General features: G+C 36.0%; 1 protein-coding gene across 4 annotated transcripts in view; it reads left to right on the forward strand.

The window, feature by feature from the left end:
• Positions 1-21,335, forward strand: part of HIBCH (3-hydroxyisobutyryl-CoA hydrolase) — an 88,737-nt gene that overhangs the window by 26,354 nt on the left and 41,048 nt on the right. For all 4 annotated transcript variants that reach the window (XM_029225073.1, XM_029225071.1, XM_029225072.1 and 1 more), the window contains exon 6: positions 4,028-4,080. In XM_029225073.1, coding sequence (XP_029080906.1) covers positions 4,028-4,080 — 53 coding nt within the window. The remainder of the gene's footprint in view (positions 1-4,027; positions 4,081-21,335) is intronic.

Below are 21,335 nucleotides of genomic sequence, written 5' to 3' on the forward strand. Positions count from 1 at the left end.
CTTTCTTGGAAAACAAAAAACTTGGGTGCCAGTTTTCTCTATAAAATGAAGTGTCATTTCTGAATTCTTGAGGAACTCTGGGATGAAATTTCTTTATAGTCATCATTCCAGATTTCATTGGAAGTGACACAGTAGTTACATTTATCAAGCATGTGTTTCAAATGTTAAATTACAGGGAATAATATAATAAATACTTGTGTACCCACCAGCCCAGAATGAATAGACCACTATATTTTATTTTTGCTTGATGTTTTGAAATTTATTTAAATTAAATAGAATACTATGAGTTTTAAAATTATTGTTCAGTCTACTTCATTGCTTGCTTCAGTGCCATTTCTTTCTCTCTTCAGAAGCAACCAGTATCCCTCCTCAGAAGCAACCATTGTCATTAGTTTTTAGCACATCCAGTTAGACTGTACTTTATATTTTTACTACATATTTATGAACAAAAGTAGTATTACTTTATGTTTTTGTAATTTGCATAAGTACTTTCTTACTGTGTATACCATTCCATAAGTTTTTGATAACATGGAATGTAACTGTTCTTATATTATTCAATTACCCCATATTACTTAATCTGTTCTATATTAGTGGTTATTTTAGATTATTTCAGCTTTTTACTAATACAGATTGTTACACCCTTATATGTACACCCTTAGTGCCCATGTGCAAAAATTTATAGAAATAATAGAAGTCGAATGGATGGATCATAGAGTTTATGTATCTTCATTGTGTTTCCAAATTCTTCTCTAAAGTATAAGACTTTATTTTCTACATGTCCTGTCTATCATTTTTTGTTTTTAAACTTTGCATGCTTTATATCTTATTGTGGTTTTAATTTGTACTTCATTGGACGCAGGTAAAGTAGAAGGTGTTTATGTTAATCATTTATATTTCCTTTTCAGTTTCATCCTTTGTTTATCTTTCTTTTGGATTGTCTTTTTCTTACTGATTTTATAGGTCTTTATGTATTCTGATTCTTCACTTTTGTAGATCATATACATTATAAATACACTTCTCTCAGTCTGCTACTTTATCTTTTGGTATATACAAGTTTTTGTTTGAGATGAAATGTATTCTTTTCCTTTATGATTTCTGCTATTTGCATTTTAAAAACGCTTAATAACATGGAGGTTTTTAAGATGTTCTTTTATATTTTCTTTTAATAGTTTGTTTCTTTATACTCTAAGTCTTTAAAGTGCTTGGAATTTTTTTGCATGTGACATCATCTAACTTTTACTTTTCAGCTAGAAAGCCAGAAGTTGTAATGCCTTTGATTGAATAGTCCTTGTTTTCCTCACTGGTTTTAATGATACTTCTATCATATATCAAGTTCTTATATGTGACCGGGTCTGTTTCTGGGCAACTTTGTTCATTGGCCTATCTGTCTGTACATATGGTAAAACTACAGTGTCAAAATTATTATAGCTTTAAGATATGTCTGTCTCTGATAGGACAAGTTACCCTTGTTTTCTTTCAAGACTTTCTTGGCTACTCTTGGACTTTTGATTTTTCAAATGAATTTTTTTTTTGGTTTTTAAAAATTCAAATGAATTTTAAAATTATTTTGATATTTAATAAGCTTATGCAGTCATCGCCATTAATCTGTTTTAGAACATTTTCATCAGATTGACTTTCATGTCCTTTCATAATGTTTTATAATTTTCTCCATAAAGAAAAAAAAAGATTTTTTAAGTGTTATTTTTAGACAGCTTATTTTTTTTGTTACTACATTTAATAGTAATTTTTCTTATTACATTTTCTAATCGACTATTTCTAGCATGTAGAAATGCTTTTGATTTTAGTGTTTTGTTCTTAAATCCAGCAACCCTGCTGAAATTTATTATCAGTTCTAATGATGTTTCTGTAGGTTCTCTTGGCTTTTCTACATTGGTAATTCTACCATCTACACGTAATTTTTTTCATCTCTTTCCAGTCTGTATACTTATGACTTTTCTTGTTATATTTTGGCTAGGACCTCTATTATAATGCTGAATGATTGTGGTGTTGTCTTATTTCTGATGTCCATGGGAAAGCTTTTAAAATTTCATTCTTTAGTATATAATCATTTTATAGACACTTTTTACCAAGTTACAGATGTTACTTCTATTCCAAATTTGTTAGGGCTATTTTCTTTTGTTTGTTCAGTTGTAGTGGTCCAGTGCTTAAGCATCCACTTTTCTGACTTTTTCTCTTCCTCTCATGGGTAGGAGCTTACTGAGTTTTAGGATCAGCAGATAGAGTTTTTCTAGCTATGTTTTACAAATCATATAGCTCTTCCTACCGTGAGGCTTTATGCAGGTATTAACTCATAGCATGTTATGTGTGGCCCATGTTATTCCTGACTCAGAACAGATACACACACACACACTCACTCATAACCTTTGGCTGTAGCTTCCACACAGCTATTAGCTCTGAGTTTATTTGTTTCTGGCACCTGTGGATTTCCCTTGTTTGGCTTTGAACTTGGATATACATTGACAAAAAAATTTTTCTCTAGAATTTTTATGTCTTTGAGGTAGGAGTGGGGAGACGAGGCTGTTTCCCAATTTAACTCAGTGAGCCACATTGAATGGAGAGCTCTCATTTCTTTGAGTCTATAGTTCTACAGGTCAGGTTTTACTTAGGATGTTTTATTCATTCTAAAAATTCATACCAGCGCTGTCCAATAGTACTTTCTGTAATGACAAAAGTATTCTGTTTCTGTGCTGTGCAGTATGATCACTACTAGCCACACATGGCTAATGAGCACTTGAAATGGGGCCACTGTGATCAGTAAACTGAATTTTACCTTTGTTTAATGGTAATTAATTATAATCTAAATAACTACATTTGGCTATTGGCTACTATATTAGTGCAGTTCTATACTAAATAAAAGGAGAGGGGCAAAAACCTCTAAGCAGTTTGAGAAGAGTTTGGTAAAATGCTAATATACAGAGAGAAAGCCTTCCAGATATAATCTCTATACATTGTAATGACATATTTTAGTCATTAAGGAATTTGACAGATTCTGGCCTTGTGTTCCTGCATCAATTAGCTTCTGATATTTCGTATCTAAAATATATGTATCTGTAGCTGAAATGGTATATTTGTATGCATGTCCACTCCAATCAATAGAGATATTTGTTTCCATTGTTTCTAGGAATTATAGTTAAAAATTGAGGGCTGTGGAAGTCCTTGTGAATGTTAAATTAGAATTGTACTTCAGTGGCTCATTTGGCAGATTGGGAATATTTATAGAATTGCTAGATGGATCAAAACTGTACTTTTATATTTGTCTTTGGTAAGGAAGTTATATTGGCAACAAGCTGTAATAGAAGCACAGTGATTTATATTATGTTGTGCGCAACTTCCTCTTCAGAGAGAAAGGAACTGAGTAAAAGTTTACAGGATTTTTGAGCTGGAAGGAACTTCTGAGGCAAGTCTCATCATTTAATAGATAGGGAAACTTATCTATATATTATATACATGATATACAGATGTATGATAGGCATATATACGTATAACTTACATGCATATATGTGTATACACATATATATATTGAATTGCCAGTATATAAGTATCTAATGCCAGTATATATATTAAATATAGTTGAATTGCCAGTTAGTGACAAAGCTGAGACTAAAATTTGGGTCTTTTAACTCCCAGTCCTTGCTTTTTCCTGTAATCCAGATACTTCTTTAGATGTATAGAAGACAAATTATGTTCTTTAAAATACAACTGTGTTACATAAACATCAGTGGCTTATAAGGCAAATATTGTTTTTCTCAATAGTTGAGTTATATAGGCTTTCATCTGTTTCAAATTGAGGTGTTGAGTTTTTCATAATAATGAATAGATGATCAGGATTGTGTATGGACTGATGTTTTAAAAAGAACATATTTTATAAGCCATATGTTTAGTCTACTTTGATATTTCTTGCAAAAATTTCTTAGGGAAAATACTCAGAGTTCATGTAACATGTGAATTTTGGAAAAATAAAATGTATTTTAAGCATTGTAACTAATTACAGCTCTGTTTCTTTTAGATTCTTGCCAAAAACCGTATATTGCACTTATTCATGGAATTACAATGGGTGGGGTAAGTAGACTGTTTACTCTTATCATTGTTATGTGAGCTGTATTAAAAATAAGTTAATTATTAAACAGAAGTGAGACAATGAATGTAATACAATAGAAGTTGAAACAAATCATGTTTGGAGCTTTGCAGGTTTAGGATATAATATTTGCTTCACCCAAAAATATACGTTCTTAATTATGTTCTATGCTATTTCAGCTTCTTGAATTAGCTTTCTTAACTAACAAAATTGATTCTTTTTTTTCTTATGTAGAGCCCTTTTTCTACTTATAAGTAAACAGATTGCTTTCAACAGCTTCAGAAAAGAAACTGGAATGTTGAGGGTTTTTTAGACTCTGAATAGTGGAGATGTGGTTCCTAAGTTATATCTACTGCACAAAATCTCACCTTAGTGAAAGTGTTTGGATACTTTTTGAAGTTCTCTGAAAGTGCATTTCTATCAGTTGACAAATCTTTGTAATAGCACAGATGCAAAAATAAATAAATCTTAGATTTCACTGGCTTTGAATAGTTTTATAGGGAGTTGGAGAGAACATGAAATAATTACAGAAAAAGTGTTCCAATGTGTGGCACACTACAACAAAGACAAGCCTTTAAAGAAGTGAGAGGTCAGAATAGGTCTTCATGGCAGGAAGAGGTAGGATTGAAGAAGGTAGTAGGAAGCTGAAGGGTGGAATTTCAAAGATTGAACTTAAGTATTTCAAACATTTAGTCATTGGGAGATGTCCCCCTCTTTCTAGGAAAACCACACACTAGATGAAGTCTCTTGGGCACTTGGAATTGCTTAGATCTTTCTTTTTGAGTTTGTTTTATTGAAGTATAGTTGATTTACAATATTGTGTTAATTTCTGCTATACAGCGAAGTGATTCAGTTATACATATATATATGTTCTTTTTCATATTCTTTTCCCTTATGGTTTATGACAGGATATTGAATACAGTTCCCTGTGCTATACAGTGGGACCTTGTTGTTTATCCATTCTGCACATAATAGTTTGCATCTGTTAATCCCACACACCCTATCCATCAGAACTGCTTAGATCCTGCACATCATTTTGGGAAAGGGCTTCCATTAGCACCTGTGGTTAGGAGCAGGATCAAGGGCAGTCTGTACCTCTCAGCTTGTGGCAGGTACTGAGCGTGAGTTGATTGTGCTTTCTTTGTCAATGAAGTGCTAAGATGGGAAAAATAAGAGCTCCCTGAAAAAATTCTGCAGAACAAAAGGAAGGAACATAATCTGAAGCTTTGAAGGAAGAGCCCCCTATGAATGTGAAAGGAACCAGAAAAAAATGAAAACAAACAAAAAAACATTGGGCATACTTAATAACATGTAAAATGATGTGGCTCCAATGAAATAGGAAAGACAGCCCATAAGTAGACAACAAGCTTAGATGAAAGGGCAGCAGGTTACAAGGGGGAACAGGCAACATAGGAAGGATGACTGGAAACTAAAATGCAATAGCAGAACCTGACATTCCACTTTGAAGGTCATAGATAAGAAGGAGTTGAATTTCATATTACAGTTAATGAACTTGTGTCTGTGGAGGACAAACTTGAGAAGCTCTCACCAAGAAAGGACAAGGATAAAAATGATGAGAACAAACATTAGTCAAAGTCTAAGGGTGGAGCCCAGTAGTATGTGTTTTAATAAGTCCTCCAAGTGATTGAGTCATGTTAAGTGGGAACTAGTGCCCAAGACATCGATTGTATGTAATGGATTAACTGCATTCATATTTCTGCCCTGTGATTCTAGAATGGTACCAGTTATATACCATGCTTGGAAAAACTGACAAAATAGTTAAGTCTTTTGCAGTGATCTCTGGTTCAGATGACGAGCCCCTCAGTGAGAAAGGTTCTTTTATATTACATATTGTTAGCCCTGCCCCTAAAAAAAAAAAAAAAAAAAAAAAACCTATGTGTCTTTTCTTCTATCAGGTCTGCCACCTACAACTCCCCATATGTACTCTACATCTAATTCATCTTTAAAGACTGAAAGTTCTCCCCTATATTTTTTGACAGTCTTAAATACCACTATGATTAGATGTGATTTTTTTCCTTCATTGACTCAGTGCATTCAATCTTTACTCCAAATTTGGCATTTATTCTTTATTGTCAGTTATTATGAAATATGCCCAAGTATATTAGATGGTCTATAAAGGTGAGGACTACTTTTTTTTAGCATGCTCATAACAACTAGGGAATGCACAGTATATATTTAATAAATTATTTTAAAAATTCTGCTTTAAGAAACATCTTTGTAGCCTTTGAAGGAGTAAAATTTACAGACTGGAAGTGAATCAGTTCTTTTTTCTTGTAATGGGATTTTATATGTATCTTGGTTTTGAAGACTGACTTTTCATGTCTCATTTACAAACGTTGCTTAATATAAGACTCAGTGAACTCTAGCTTTTGAAAATGTAATCCTCTAGATCTTTCGCTCTCAACCTTGGCTGCATTTTAGAATCACTTGAGAGTCTTTCAGAAACCCTGGTGCCCAGGCTTTACTTACCTCCCGAACCATTAATCACATATTAGAGCAGGACTCGGGTATTTTTAAAGCTCCCTTGTAATCCCAATGTGAAACTAAGGTTAGGAACTGCTGAACTACTAGCGATTCCCAACTAGTGTATAGTTCAGTGTTAGCTGTGGACCTTTTTCAAAAAGGCAGTGGTTCTCACAGGTTAGCTCATATCAAAATCCAAGGGCTGGAAGGCAGTGGTTCTCACAGGTTAGCAGAATCCAAGAGCTTGTTAAAAGGCAGACTCGGGACTTCCCTGGTGGTGCAGTGGTTAAGAATCTGCTTGCTAATGTTGGGGACACGGATTTGATCCCTGGTCTGGGAAGATCCCACATGCCGCAGAGCAACTAAGCACGTGCACCACAACTACAGAGCCTGCGCTCTAGAGCCCACGCACTGCAACTACCGAAGCCTGTGCGCCCTAGGGCCCATGTGCCGCAACTGCTGAGCCCACGTGCCGCAACTGCTGAGCCCACGTGCCGCAACTGCTGAGCCCACATGCTGCAACTGCTGAGCCCACATGCTGCAAATACTGAAGCCCGCGCGCCTAGAGCCCATGCTCCACAGCAAGAGAAGACACTTCAATGAGAACCCCGCGCACCACAACGAAGAGTAGCTCTCGCTCGCCGCAACTGGAGAAAGCCCGCGCGCAGCAACAAAGACCCAACACAGCCAAAAATAAAATATAATAAAAAAATAAATAAATTAAGGTGGACTTAAAAAAAAAAAAAAGGCTGACTCCTCTCACCCCCGCCCCAGTTCCAGTTTAGTCAGTTTGAAGTGTGGCCTAAGAATTTGCATTTCTAAAAGTTCCCAGATGATGTTGATGATGCTCGTGATAGTGGGGGTGCCTCACTTTAGGAACCACTGCCATAAAGTGTTGAGAACATGCAGTTTGTTAATTCAAAAGGCCTTTATTTTCAGAATTTTTAGTAGAATTTTAGTATTATAGGTAGTTGTTTTATGGATATGTTTTAAATCCTAATATAAAAGTATGAGACTAAGCTAGGGCAAATATAGCTTACGAAAAGGTAGCCAAATAGTTTTGTCTCTGTCTTTATCTTGATTCTGATCAATGAATTGTTTCTTATAAGAAAGAATTATAAGAAAACTTGAACAATCCAAAAGATGGCGCCATAGAGCTTGATTTTTATTTAATTTTATTTTTTACTATAGAAAAAAATATTTTTCCAGCAATGAAAGTGACTGTTTTACTGTCTCTTGTTGTTTACCATGAAGAGTAACACAGCACTTTGTAGAGGGGATAACTAAATTCTATTATGTTTCAGATTTCAGAAATTCAAATGTTTACTTGATATTTTGGTATACAGTAAAATAAAAATGTTTCTGAGTGGTTCTCCACTTGGTTAATTAAAAGTATGTAAGATTATGTCATTACAATGTTTTTGAAAGAGACGAAAATTTTTTTGAATAGCAATTTGAAAGAATAATTCATTGTTTCCTAAAAAGGAAGAATTTTAATTTCCTTTACCCTTTATTTTAAAAATCTAGTCATATTTTCTCAAGTTAATATATAACGGAAAGGCAAATTTGCTTTAAAAGTTAAAATTAATTTTAAGTAGATATAGAACAGAAAAAATTCTTATTTTTATTCTGTATGTGTAGTACTGCCTGCATTTCCCTCCCAACTGAATTGGATTTTAAAAACTTTTAAGTTTCTTTCCTTTTCCTTCTTCCCTTTCTTTGTCCCTTCCTCTCTCCCTTCCTCCCTTTTCTCTTCCCACCAATGCATTTTACAGTAGAAACAAAATTAGCTCCCCCAAGCCAACTCAAAATATGTTTACAATATGGTATATTGTTTTTGTGTTTCTCAAAGTGTCCTAAAGATGCTGCAAGCAAAAGGGTTTTGTGATCAATATAATGGAAAATTAAAAGTTTTAAGGCATACTTTAGAAGGGGTATACTCTAATGAATAGAGAAGGAGTGGGAACTGGATTGGAAACAGTGAGCATATACAATCTCCAAAAGACTTTTTGGGATACAAACCAGCCACGTGGAAAACTGACTAGTGCTCAGTTAAATGGGAGCTACTGAATCAGATTGAGTTTAGCCACAATTAATGTCACTGAGACATGTTCTTATGAGAAGAATTACTACAAAATGATGTAGTATTTGCATATAACCTATGCATATCCTCCTATATACTTTAAATCATCTCTAGGTTACTTATACGGTATAAATGCTGTGAAAATACAATGTAAATAGTTGCTGTTGTACAGCAAAATTCAAATCTTGCTTTTTGGAACTTTCTGGAGTTTTTTCTCAATATTTTGAATTCACAGTTGGTTAAATCTGCGGGTATGGAGGGCTGAGTGTATTTTGGATATTAACCCCCTGATCAGTTATATGGTTTGCAGATATTTTCCCCCATGTCATAGGTTGCCTTTTCATTTGTTGATGATTTCCTTTGCTGTGTAGAAGCTTCTATTTGATGCAGTTCACGTTTATTTTTGCTTTTTTGCCTTTGCATTTGGTGTCAATCCCCCAAATCATTGCCAAGACCAGTATGAAGGAGCTTATTCCTTATGTTTTCTTCTATGAGTTTTATGATTTCAGGTCTTACATTCAAGTCTAATCCATTTTGAGCTGATTTTTGTGTATAGAGTGAGGTCTAGTTTCATTTTTTTCCATGTGGATATCTGGTTTTCCCAACACCATTTATTGAAGAGACATTCTTTTCCCCATTGTATATTCTTGATTCCTTTGTTGAAAATTAATTGACCATATTGTGTAGTTTTATTTTGGGGTGCGTTCTCTCTCTCTCTCTATTTTTTTTTTTTTTTTTGGTTCCACTGGTCTATGTGTCTGTTTTTATGCCAATACCATAGTGTTTTGATGACTGTAGCTTTATAATATGATTTGAAGTCAGGAAGTGTGATGCTTCCAGCTTTGTTTTTCTTTCTCAAGGTTTCTTTGGCTATTTGAGGTCTTGATTATTCTGTATCTGTGAAAAATGCCATTGGAATTTTGACAGAGATTACATTGAGTTTGTAGATTGCTTTGGGTAGTATGGACATTTAAACAATATTCATCCGATCAGTGAGCACAGAATATCTTTCCATAATATGTGTCTTCTTCAATTTCTTTCATCAATGTCTTAGAGTTGTGAGTGTATAGCTCTTTCACCTCCTTGGTTAAATTTATTCTTAGGTATTTTTTCTTTTTGATCCAATTGTAAATGGGATTGTTTTCTCAATTTCTCTCTCTGAAAGTTATTTGTGTACAGAAACACAACTGATTTTTGTGTATTAATTTTGTATCCTGCAACTTTACTGAATTTGTTTACTAGTTTTTAATATTTTTTTGTGGCATCTTTAGGGTTTCCTATATATAATATCATGTCATCTTCAGGTAGTTTTACTTCCTTTCTGATTTTGATCCTTTTATTTATTCTTCTTGCCGAATTGCTCTGGCTAGGACTATTCTGTGGTGAATAAAAGTGGTGAGAGTGGGCATCCTTGTCTTATTCCTGATCATAGAGGAAAAGCATTCAGCTTTTCACAAGCTGTGGGCTTGTCATATATGGACTTTATTATGTTGAGGTACATTCCATCTATACCTAATTTGTTGAGGCTTTTTATCATAAAAGAATGTTGAATTTCATCAAATGCTTTTTCTGCATCTATTGAGATGATTATATGATTTTTATCCTTCATTTTGTTAATGTGGTGCATCACGTTGATTTCACATATGTTGAACCATTCTTGCATCTCAGGAGTAAATCCTACTTGATCATGGTATATGATTCTTTTAATGTATTGTTGAATTTAGTTTCCTGATATGTTGCTAAGGATTTTTCCATCTGTGTTCATCAGGAATATTGTCCTGTAATTTTCTTTCCTTACAGCATTTTTGTCTAATAAGAATGGTAGACATTCTTATTGCTAAGGCTGCTTGTGTAGATCAAGGTTACTTGATTTCAGATACATGAATATGAGACAGGTATGCATTGAACTCTGATTCTTATTTGCCCTTTGTCGGTTTAAGGTGGAAGCAGCCAGTTGTTAACTGTGATGAAACTAGACCTGAAGCAAATGTGCAAAGATAAAGGGTGATCAGTCAGGGACTTCCCTGGCAGTCTAGTGATTAAGAATTTGCCTTCCAATGCAGGGGGTGCAGGTTTGATCCCTGGTCGGGGAGCTAAGATCCCACGTGCCACCCGGTCAAAAAACCAAAATATAAAACAGAAGCAATATTGTAACAAATTCAATGAAGACTTAAAAAATGGTCCACATCAAAAAAATCTTAAAAAAAAAAAAAAAAGGATGATCAGTCAGAGACTAAAGGAAGGTACTGCAGTGCAGTTGCCCTGGGAACTAAAAATAAAAGGGCTATACTGACAGGCAAAGTTGTGTTGTGGAGAAAGCAATAAAATATATTAAGAGAGGAAGAATAATCAGATAAAAAAGGATATGGGGAATTCCCTGGCGGTACAGTGGTTAGGACTCGGCGCTTTCACTGCCAGGGTCCAGGTTAGATCCCTGGTCAGGGAACTAAGATCCTGTGGCATGGCCAAAAAGTAAGATATGAAAAAGAGCCTCCTTTAAGACTGAAGATTAATAACATGGCAGGATCTGTGAAAGGAAGAATAGAGAAGAAATTTCCCTTGGATTTCTAAGTGTTCAGAATATGTACTTATGTGCATTCATTTTCAGTTGTGTTCACTGTTGGCATTTCTCCAAGCCTGGATGGATATCTTTTTCTTGATAGAGAAGGGAAGGTGCCTCCCTTTCCCCCATGGGGTTCTCTCTACTTAGATTTCCTTCTGCTTTATTAGGGGAGAGTAAGGGTTGCTTTTAGTTGCAGAATTTCTCATAATAGATTTTTAGGGTTATTTAGTTTCTCAGTGAGCCTTTTTCATAGGTAAGCATTGGGTTCTATTTTTCAATACACAATGGATTACCCTCTAACAAATGTTCCTATGCTGTTTAACTCCATCTCATCCCTTGTCTGTCTTATTAGATAGAGCTCTTTATTCTCTCCTTGACTCTACTCTTTTCACCCTGGCTTTTAGCCCAAGCATATCTAAGTAGAGAATTGGAAAGTGCTTCCATTTACTAACCAGGAACTTGGCTTTCCTACCTGCCCCTGCCCCATCTCCATCCCCATTTTAAGGTATTGATTTCTGGGAAGTAGAACTTTTACTTACCAGGAGTGTGGGTATTCTTGGCAACTTTCACAGACTTGCATATTCTCAGATCTACAGGGAGTTCTTTTCCATTTCCTTGGCCGTTTCCTGTGGGCATATTGGTCAGGTTTTTGGTTCATTTCCTTTTTAAATGTGAAAGCACCCTAGGTTCTTGGTCAAGTGGCAGGCACCTTTCCTCTGTGCCATTCTCATCCTGCCTCCATTTTATCCCCACTATGTTGGGTTGGATGATTTGTGGTCTAGGGGGCTCTGTGTCTTATTGAGGAGGCATCAGATTATTTCACAGAGAAGAAAGGGGCAGAGGAGCTCCTTTTGGCCATAAAATGAGCTCATTCTCCTAAGGATATATGGAGGTAGGAGATTTGAGACTAACTAGAGGTTCATTATGATTTTAGCAATAATATGAGGTTGTTCTCAGCTGTTTCACCCAACCAGCAAAAATTACTGGATATCTGCTATGTACTAGATACTGGTTAGGCTCTAGGGATAGAATAGTGAGCAAGATAGATATATTTTCTTTCCTTATGGACCTTACTGTCTTGTGAGGCAGGTACAGAGTCGTCTGGGAATACATAAGAGTACCGGCCTCAACTGTGTGTGTATGTCTGAGTACTTTAGTGATGGAGATGGTGTAGGGAAAGCACCCTGGAGGAAGTTTTATTTAAGCTGAGACTTAAAGAGGAATCAGCCAGGGACAAACAAGGTGGGATAGTGGAGGAATGCGCTATGGTTGGTACAAGCGTGTTAAGGGGTTGATGCAGTGTAGAAGAATAGTGTGTGAGTGAGAAGATAATAGTATATGTGAAGATGAGAGAATTCATGTTTGGGAAAGTTAAGTGTGCCTAGATTTGGGAGTATGAAGGAGATAGCGGTTCAGTTCTGAGGTTAGAGAGGTAAGCAAGAAGCCAGATCAGTCCTCTTAGATATAAGATGTTTATCCTGAGATCAAGAGGGAGAGCCTTTTTTTTTTTTTTTCTGTACGCGGGCCTCTCACTGTTGTGGCCTCTCCCGCTGCAGAGCACAGGCTCCGGACGCACAGGCTTAGCGGCCATGGCTCACGGGCCTAGCCTCTCTGCGGCATGTGGGATCTTCCCGGACCGGGGCATGAACCCATGTCTCCTGCATTGGCAGGCAGACTCCCAACCACTGCGCCACCAGGGAAGCCCAGGGAGAGCCATTTTAAAGTGCTTTTAGCCAGGAAAATGGCTTGAATGGTGCATTTTAGACAGAGAGCTCTCTTGTGGGAGGAACAGGTTGTAGGGAGGTTAAGATTGGTTGTAAAGAGATTATTCAGGAAGCTCTTGCAGGGATCCAGGTGGGAGATTATGGTGATTTTGAACTAGCATGGAGATAATGAAGGGGGGCGGAAATTAGATAGATTTAAGGGAGATACTTAGGAGGAGACTTGGTGGGATTTGATGATGTATTGGATGTGAGAGATAAAGGGGAGAAGGAGGCAAGGATGACTTCCAGGTTTCTAGACTGGGCAGTGGGCTGAATGGTGGACTGTTTACTTAAGATTCGGGAAAAAGTGTGGCTGGGGAGTGGGTTGGGGAGAGTGAAGGGAGATGAGTTTAATTTGTTAGGTGTGAAATACCTGTGGGCTTATCCACGTGGGAGTGTTTTGTCTGAACAAAAGTGTTTTGTCGGTTATGCACATCTGGAACTCAGGGTGCTGCTTGGGCAGGAAGTATAACTTTAGGACTTACAGAGGCACAGTATGCTCCAAAGTGTGTGCTTCTGCAACATGAATTAGCTCATAAGTGATTGGTAAATGGGAAAATGATGTTAGGATAATGCAAAAATTATATTGATTCATATGCAGTTTTTTCTAGGCAAGAGGAGATAGGATAGTGGCAGTAGATATATAATCATCTAGACAGGAAAAGAGTGCTTAATTACCTCAGTTGCTGTACTGTGAATAGGCATTCTCTTGTCTGTATTTTAAGAAAATTTTAAAAAAACCCACACAAACAAATGCCTGTTTCTGGGTGGACCTCCACCGTAAGGTGAACCCTCAACTCTTGGCACTTGGTGTTTAATGGCGGTCCCACTGGCTTATAGCTGCACTTACACTGCTTTGTCTCAGCATGTGCCAGTCCTGCTCTGATTAAAGTATTGCCATTCTTTCCACTTTATTGTTGTGCATTTTAAGTATCTGCACTGGCATTCTCTGTTCATATTGAGCTGGTGGTCCTAATCAAGTCCCTGGCCTGCGACCATTTATACTTTCTGTTAGCACTCAGAATACAAAGTTGCATAGGTTTTGAGTGGACTGCCGAAACGCTATTTTTCTTAGAAGCTCTGTGCAGTTTTGTAGAGCCTGAGGATTTTTTTCAGTAACTCATCATGTTATAGCAGAGAAACTTGTATTGAAAATTTGTCAGTAGAAAAGATAATGCAAGGAAATGTGACAGAAATAGAGTGACAACCAAAGTAAGTCCAGAATGGAATACAAAAAAATGTTTATTGGCCAGAGGCAGAACAAGGAACCTATAAAAGACACTGAAAAAGTGGGGCCCAGAGGGGCAAACCAGAAGAGTGGACTTGTCATGGGAACCTTCAAGTTGGCTTTTGTGCCCCAGAAATCTTTGAGAGTTTCTTTGCTTTGTGGCAAAGAACCATATTCCAGGTTTGTTTTGTACATTTTATTCAACAGACCTAAAATAGGGTGTTTTTCCAAGGCAGCCCTGGTTACTTTTAGTAGGAAATGATGGTTAGCAATAATAATCTGGGCACTAGTTAAGTTGGTAATTGTTTATAGGCCTTTTTGAAGAGAACTAAGAATATGTGTTTTATTTTTAAGAGAAAATAGGTCCTAGATCCTGAGTTCAGTACTTCCTATTCAAATTTTGATTCTTCTTTGATATTTGTCACTTTCTTCTCATGTATGTTGAAAATCTTTATTTAAAAAAAATAAGATTGTGACAAATTTGCTTTGTCCTAATGTGTATAATAGTTTCAGAATAACAATAAATGTTATTATGAAGAATAGTCACTTGAAATACTGTCTCTGCCCTGTACCAAAATTTTTTAGTAACTTAGCTTTTTCATACTTTTCCAGAGTATTCAACTTGGTTCTCATGAAATAACTCTTTATTTATGACTGACGTTTGGTAAACTCTGAACTCAACAGATCAGAGAAATATCAGGTATATCAAAAAGTAGCCAGAGGGCTTCCCTGGTGGCACAGTGGTTGAGAATCCACCTGCCAATGCAGGGGACACGGGTTTGAGCCCTGGTCCGGGAAGATCCCACATGCCATGCAGAGTGACTAAGCCCGTGTGCCACAACTACTGAGCCCGCGCTCTGGAGCCCATGCTCCGCAACAAGAGAAGCCACTGCAATGAGAAGCCCGCGGGCACCGCAACGAAGAGTAGCCCCTGCTTGCCCAAAGACCCAATGCAGCCAAAAATAAAATAAATAAATTTGTATATTAAAAAAAGTAGCCAGAGAGTAGCTTTCAGGATGCTAGTTAATATAGATATTAGTTTTACAGAGTTAAGGGAAATTCTTGGTAAATCTGAGGTCAATTAAGAGTACTCCTGTTATAATAGTTCTTATTGTTTGAATATATGATATGAGGCAGTGGTTTCTTAGAGCTTCTCTTTTTAACTATTAAATATGATTGGGATTGACATACACACTAATCTGTATAAAATAGGTAACTAATAAGAACCTGCTGTATAAAAATAAAATTCAAAAAAATAAATATAATAGACATTTAAAATATATGTGGTATGTTATAATATATTGGGGAAATGTGCTTATTTAGGCAAAAACCTTGAGCAGGAATCCAGGAGGTAATGTAAGAGTTATTTCTAATTTATGTTTTGTTTTTTAAATTAATTAATTAATTTATGGCTGCGTTCGGGCTGTGTTGGGTCTTTATTGCTGCGCGGGCTACTCTCGTTGTGGTGCACTGGCTTCTTATTGCGGTGGCTTCTTTGTTGCAGAGCACGGGCTCTAGGCACGTGGGCTCAGTAGTTGCAGTGTGTGGGCTTCAGTAGTTGTGCCTTGCGGGCTCTAGAGCGCAGGCTCAGTAGTTGTGGCGCACGGGCTTCGTTGCTCACAGCATGTGGGATTTTCCCGGACCAGGGCTCGAACCCGTGTCCCCTGCATTGGCAGGCGGATTCTTAACCACTGCGCCGCCAGGGAAGCCCTCTAATTTATGTTTTAATGTATGATGTACCAGAATTATATTTCTGCTCACTGGCTTTTTTTAAAATTGAGGTATAATTGACATATAATGTTTTAGGTGACAACATAATGATTTGATGTATGTATATGTTGTGAAACCATAAGTTAACACTCATCGCTACACATAATTGAAAAAAAATTTTTTTCATATAACTTTTAAGATTTACTCTCAGCAGTTTTCAAGTATTTCTCTGATATTTCTGTTTAAAGTAAAACTGTGCCTCCAAGGATGGTAGACTGTTAATTCATAAATAAATATTTCTACCGCAATTATTTGTTTCTGCTGAATATAATTTTTGTCCAAAAATAACATGAATTATATGCATCCAAAGCAGGATAATGTAAATGCTCTCTGTAGTCTATCAGAATACATTAATAGGGCTTCCCTGGTGGCGCAGTGGTTGAGAGTCCGCCTGCTGATGCAGGGGACACGGGTTCGTGCCCCGGTCTGGGAAGATCCCACATGCCGCGGAACGGCTAGGCCCGTGAGCCATGGCCGCTGAGCCTGTGCGTCTGGAGCCTGTGCTCCGCAACGGGAGAGGCCACGACAGTGAGAGGCCCGCGTACCGAAAAAACAAAAAACATTAATATTATGTAATCGGTATGTTAATACTATTAATATGCAATATTAGTCTGTTAATATTAATGTGAGAAGCATAATAAAAATAACTGTTTTTACTGGGTAGGCTGCTAATCTAAGGCATGTGGTCCCAGAGATACATTATGAAACTTATTTTATGATTATGATATTAACTTTTATACCATAGTGACATAATGTGTGATGAAAATCTATTTGAATTTCTAACAGAAATATATACCTAATTTCAAAGAACCATTTATAATCTTGAATGATGGTAAGAGAAGACTCTCATGTACTCACTGATACTGAGATGCAGTGTTCATTCTGGACAGGAGCTTACTCATTCTCTCTGATTAGAATTTAAATTCATGACTCTCTGTGTGAGCATTTGTCACATCACCCCATTGTATGCCTTTCTGAGTTTGTTTTCTTTACTGTGGTTGTTGGCGCTGGTTACTCTGGAACATTTATTTTTATTTTCATTTGGCTCAAACAGACTATTGTGAAACAATTTCAATTAGTAATATAGTACAGAGAACTCCAGTGTATCCTTCATCCACATTCCCTATTATTTCCGCATTTGTTTTGTTTTCTCTTCTTCTCTCCCACGTGTGTCTATGAATAATTTTTTTCTGAACCATTTGAAAGTTGAAGACATAATTCTTTATTGCTAAATTTTTCAGTGTGTATTGCTTAAGAATAAGACACCAGAATCAGGGAATTTAACACTGATGTATTATTATCTGGAACATTTCTTTTTCAGGCACCAAATTAAATTGTTCTACATGTGTTTTTGTTTTCGTGTTGGGGGATTAATCTTGCCATTAGTATAAATCATGGAGTAATTGACTATATATTAAATTAACTTTAAATATCTGTATAATTATCAGTTTTTAAAAATGTGCTTTTTGTCTAGAATAGTAATATTATCTGGAAATATAGAAGTGATACTCATTTCTAGTTACTGATAAGGATATTTGCATTTTGAAGGATTTAATTGTGCTTTTTAAGTAATTATAATGAGATCTTCTTTAAAAGCCTTAAAGCTATACCAGCCTTTTTCCTTTGTTGAACAGTGAAAACCCATCTAGCTCTAGTCTCTTAATTAAAAATAAAGTCTTAGATCGCCTAAGTTTTGCATTTAAGAATGGTAAACTTTAAACAAGTAGGATACAAGTTTGACTACATTCATATGTTCAGTTATTTATGCTTATCCATATTAATATTCTCTGTACTAGATTATAAATATGGATCAGATTCATTTTACTTTATCTTCACAGTGTCAGTACAGTACTGCAATGAAGATTGTTTAATAGTAATCCAAGTAAAAAAACAATGTCAGAATGCTTGAGACACCATAAATATAAGGCACAGAAGGGTTAAATGTAAGATAATAGAAAAAGTGTTTACCAACACTAAAATAACTGATACAGCTATTTTAATATCAAATAAGGTACTATGGCAAAAGCTTTTACTTGATATAGGACATTTCATAGTTATAATAAACAGGTATGACAAATCTAAATTTGTATGTCCTGTGAATCTTTCTATTGTGTATTTTTTCTCTTAGGCTTTAGTCATGTGGTCTTATGTCAGATTATTTCTAATTGAGTGCTGGTTATTTCTAATTGAGTTATTTCTACTTGAGTATTATTTGAGCCGTGGTATGGCATAATCTTCCCACTGTCGTTTCTAGTAGGAATCTAGGCTAAGGGCACTAGCAATCCCAGATCATCTCAGTCCCGTCAGGAATGGGAGTATTTGAAGCTGAGCATTTGAATCCAGGCCACCCTAACTTCTAATGTGTAACATTTTGGGGCCCAGTTCAGCAAGCCCTCAATTTCAGTTCTTATTCTCTTAGCAGATAGGGCTTAGTTCAGTCTGTTGAAAGCTATTCAGCTTTTCACCTTCTTAAGTTCAGTGTAGTCAGATTCTGAAAGTATTTTTATTGACTCTAATCAACCATAGAAAGATATTTTATAAATGCTTGTCTAAAACTCTCAATTTATAGCAATATGAAGCTGAACAGAATTGCTTAATGAGTTTCATAATGTACAGTATGACACTGAGAAACAATGGGAACAAACCTCTGCCTCTGTGAAATAACTATACTGGTGTGATATTTTCAAACATTTAAAAATGTTTAATCTTGCAAAAAAGTAGAAAGCTCTTAAAGGGGAAATAGACAAAACCACAATCCTAGGAGAAGATTTGAACATACTTCTTTCAATGACAGATGAAGCAGAGACATAAACAGTATATGTACATATATACACATACATTTTACATGCATGCACATGATTTAACATGGTCCAATAAACAATCCAATTAACATGGACTCAGTAACTGTAGATTTCATGTTCAATTCATGTGTGCATGGAACATTTACCAAAATTGGCCATAGAGTTAGCCTCAGCATATTCCAAAGGATTAATCTTACAGACTGTTCTCTGGCCTCAATGGAATTAAGCTAGTAATCAATAATAGACAGAAAATCCTGAATGTTTGGAACATGTTTCTGCTACGCTTTGAGGGTATGGAAGGATTACTTAAATTACACTAAATGGATTACACTAAATGTACCATAAACAAAAATAACAAATTCGATTGTGCTAAAATTAAGAAGCTCTATTCATTCCAAGACATCATTAAGAGAGTGAAAAGGCAAGCCACAGACTGGAAAATAGGTATTTGGAATACAGTCCCTTGTTCTCAGCAGGGGATTTTGGTTCCAGGACCCCCATCCGATGCTAAAACCCAAGGATGCTCAAGTCCATTGTATAAAATAGCATAGTATTTGCATGTAACATACGCACATCCTCCCATATGTTTTAAATCATCCCTAGATTACTTACAATACCTAACACAGTGTAAATGCTATGTAAGTAGTTGTAAACGGTGTAAATGCTATGTAAATAGGTGCTGGTATGCAGCAAATTCCAGTTTTGTTTTTTGGAACTTTTTGTTGGAATGTTTTAGAAAATATTTTTGGCCTGTGGTTAGTTGAATCTGCAGATGAGGAGCCGTGAATATGGAGGGCTGACGATACATATATTTGACAAGAAATCATATGAAGGATGTAGAAAGAATTTCTACCTATGAATAAGAAAATCCAATGGAAAAATGAGCAATAGATTAGACATTTCATAAAGAGAATATGCAGATGACCAAAACATGAAAAAGCACTCAATTGCATTAATGAGCAAGAAAAGGAAAACTGAAACCACAATGAAATGCTAACATATACTCACTAGAATGGCTAAAATGTTTTCTATGTGAGTCTGTTTCTGTTTTGTAAATAAATTTATTCGTGTTATTTTTTAGATTTCATATGTAAGTGATGTATGATATTTGTCTTTCTCTGTCTCACTTCACTTAGAATGATAATCTCTAGGTCCATCCATGTTTCTGCAAATGGCATTTCATTCTTTTTTATGGCTGAGTAGTATTCTATTGTATATATATACCACATCTTTATCCATTCGTCTGTTGATGGACATTTAGGTTGCTACCATGTCTTGGCTATTGTAAATAATGCTGCTTTGAACATTGGGGTGTATGTACCTTTTTGAATTAGAGTTTTTGTCTTTTCCGGATATATGCCCAGAAGTGGAATTGCTGGATCATATGGTAACTCTGTTTTTAGTTCTTTAAGGAACCTCCATCTGTTCTCTGTAGTGTTTGAACCAATTTACATTCCCACCAACAGTGTATAAGGGTTCCATTTTCTCCACACCCTCTCCAGCATTTATTATTCGTAGACTTTTTCATGATGGCCATTCTGACTGGTGTGAGGTGATACCTCATGGTAGTTTTGATTTGCATTTCTCTAATAATTAGTGATGTTGAGCATATTTTCATGTGCCTGTTGGCCATCTGTATAGAATGGCTAAAATGTGAAAGACAATTTCAAGCATTGGTGAGGATATGGAATACAAACTCATACTGCTGCTGGAGTATAAATTGGTATGACTGCTTTGGAAAATTGTTTGATCTCGTCTTTTAAAGTTGATTGAATTAATACTCTGACCCAACAGTTTTACAACCCAACCAAAATGTATGTACTTATGCCCCAAAAGACATGTGTAAGAGTGGTCATTGAATCGTTATTTGCAGTAGCCCCAAACTGAAAAACCTAACTAGCTATTCACAGTAGAATGAAAATAGTTTATTCATACAAAGGAATGCTGTACAATGAAAGAAATTATTGCTACACCCATGAATAAATCTTGCAAACATAACATTGACTGAAGTCAAATAAATAATACTCTATGGCTCTATTTATATCAAGATCAAAACCTGAAAAAGTTACTCTCATTTTGTTAGAAGTCAGGATAGTAGTTACCTGAAGGATTGGGAGGGAGTAGTGGCTGACAGGGTGCATAAAAGAATTTCTGATAATTTTTATCTGGGTTTTGGTTACAAGGATGTGTTCATTTTGGGATAATTCACTGGACCTGTGTGCTAGCTGTTTGTACTATTTGTGTACTTTCGATTGTATATTATATGTCAATTAAGAGGAAAAAAAAAAAAGCCAGTGTGGCTGACAAGAGTGAAAGTGAGGAAAGTGGAGAATGGTAGACCATAAGATCAGGGAGATAGAAAGGGACCAGATCACGTAGGGTCTTATCAGCCAGGATGAGGAATTTCAGTAATATTTTAATGGGATGGGGAGTCACTGGAGAGTTTTGGGCAGGAGAATGACATGAACTGATTTACATTTAATAAGTTTACTTGGCTGTTGTGCAGAGGATGGATTGTGGCAAACACAGAAGCAAGAGAGACTAACC

The sequence above is a fragment of the Monodon monoceros genome, unplaced genomic scaffold (assembly GCF_005190385.1).
Source record: "Monodon monoceros isolate NGI ecotype Baffin Bay Population unplaced genomic scaffold, NGI_Narwhal_1 Super_Scaffold_16, whole genome shotgun sequence".
Classification (NCBI taxonomy): Eukaryota; Metazoa; Chordata; class Mammalia; order Artiodactyla; family Monodontidae; genus Monodon; species Monodon monoceros.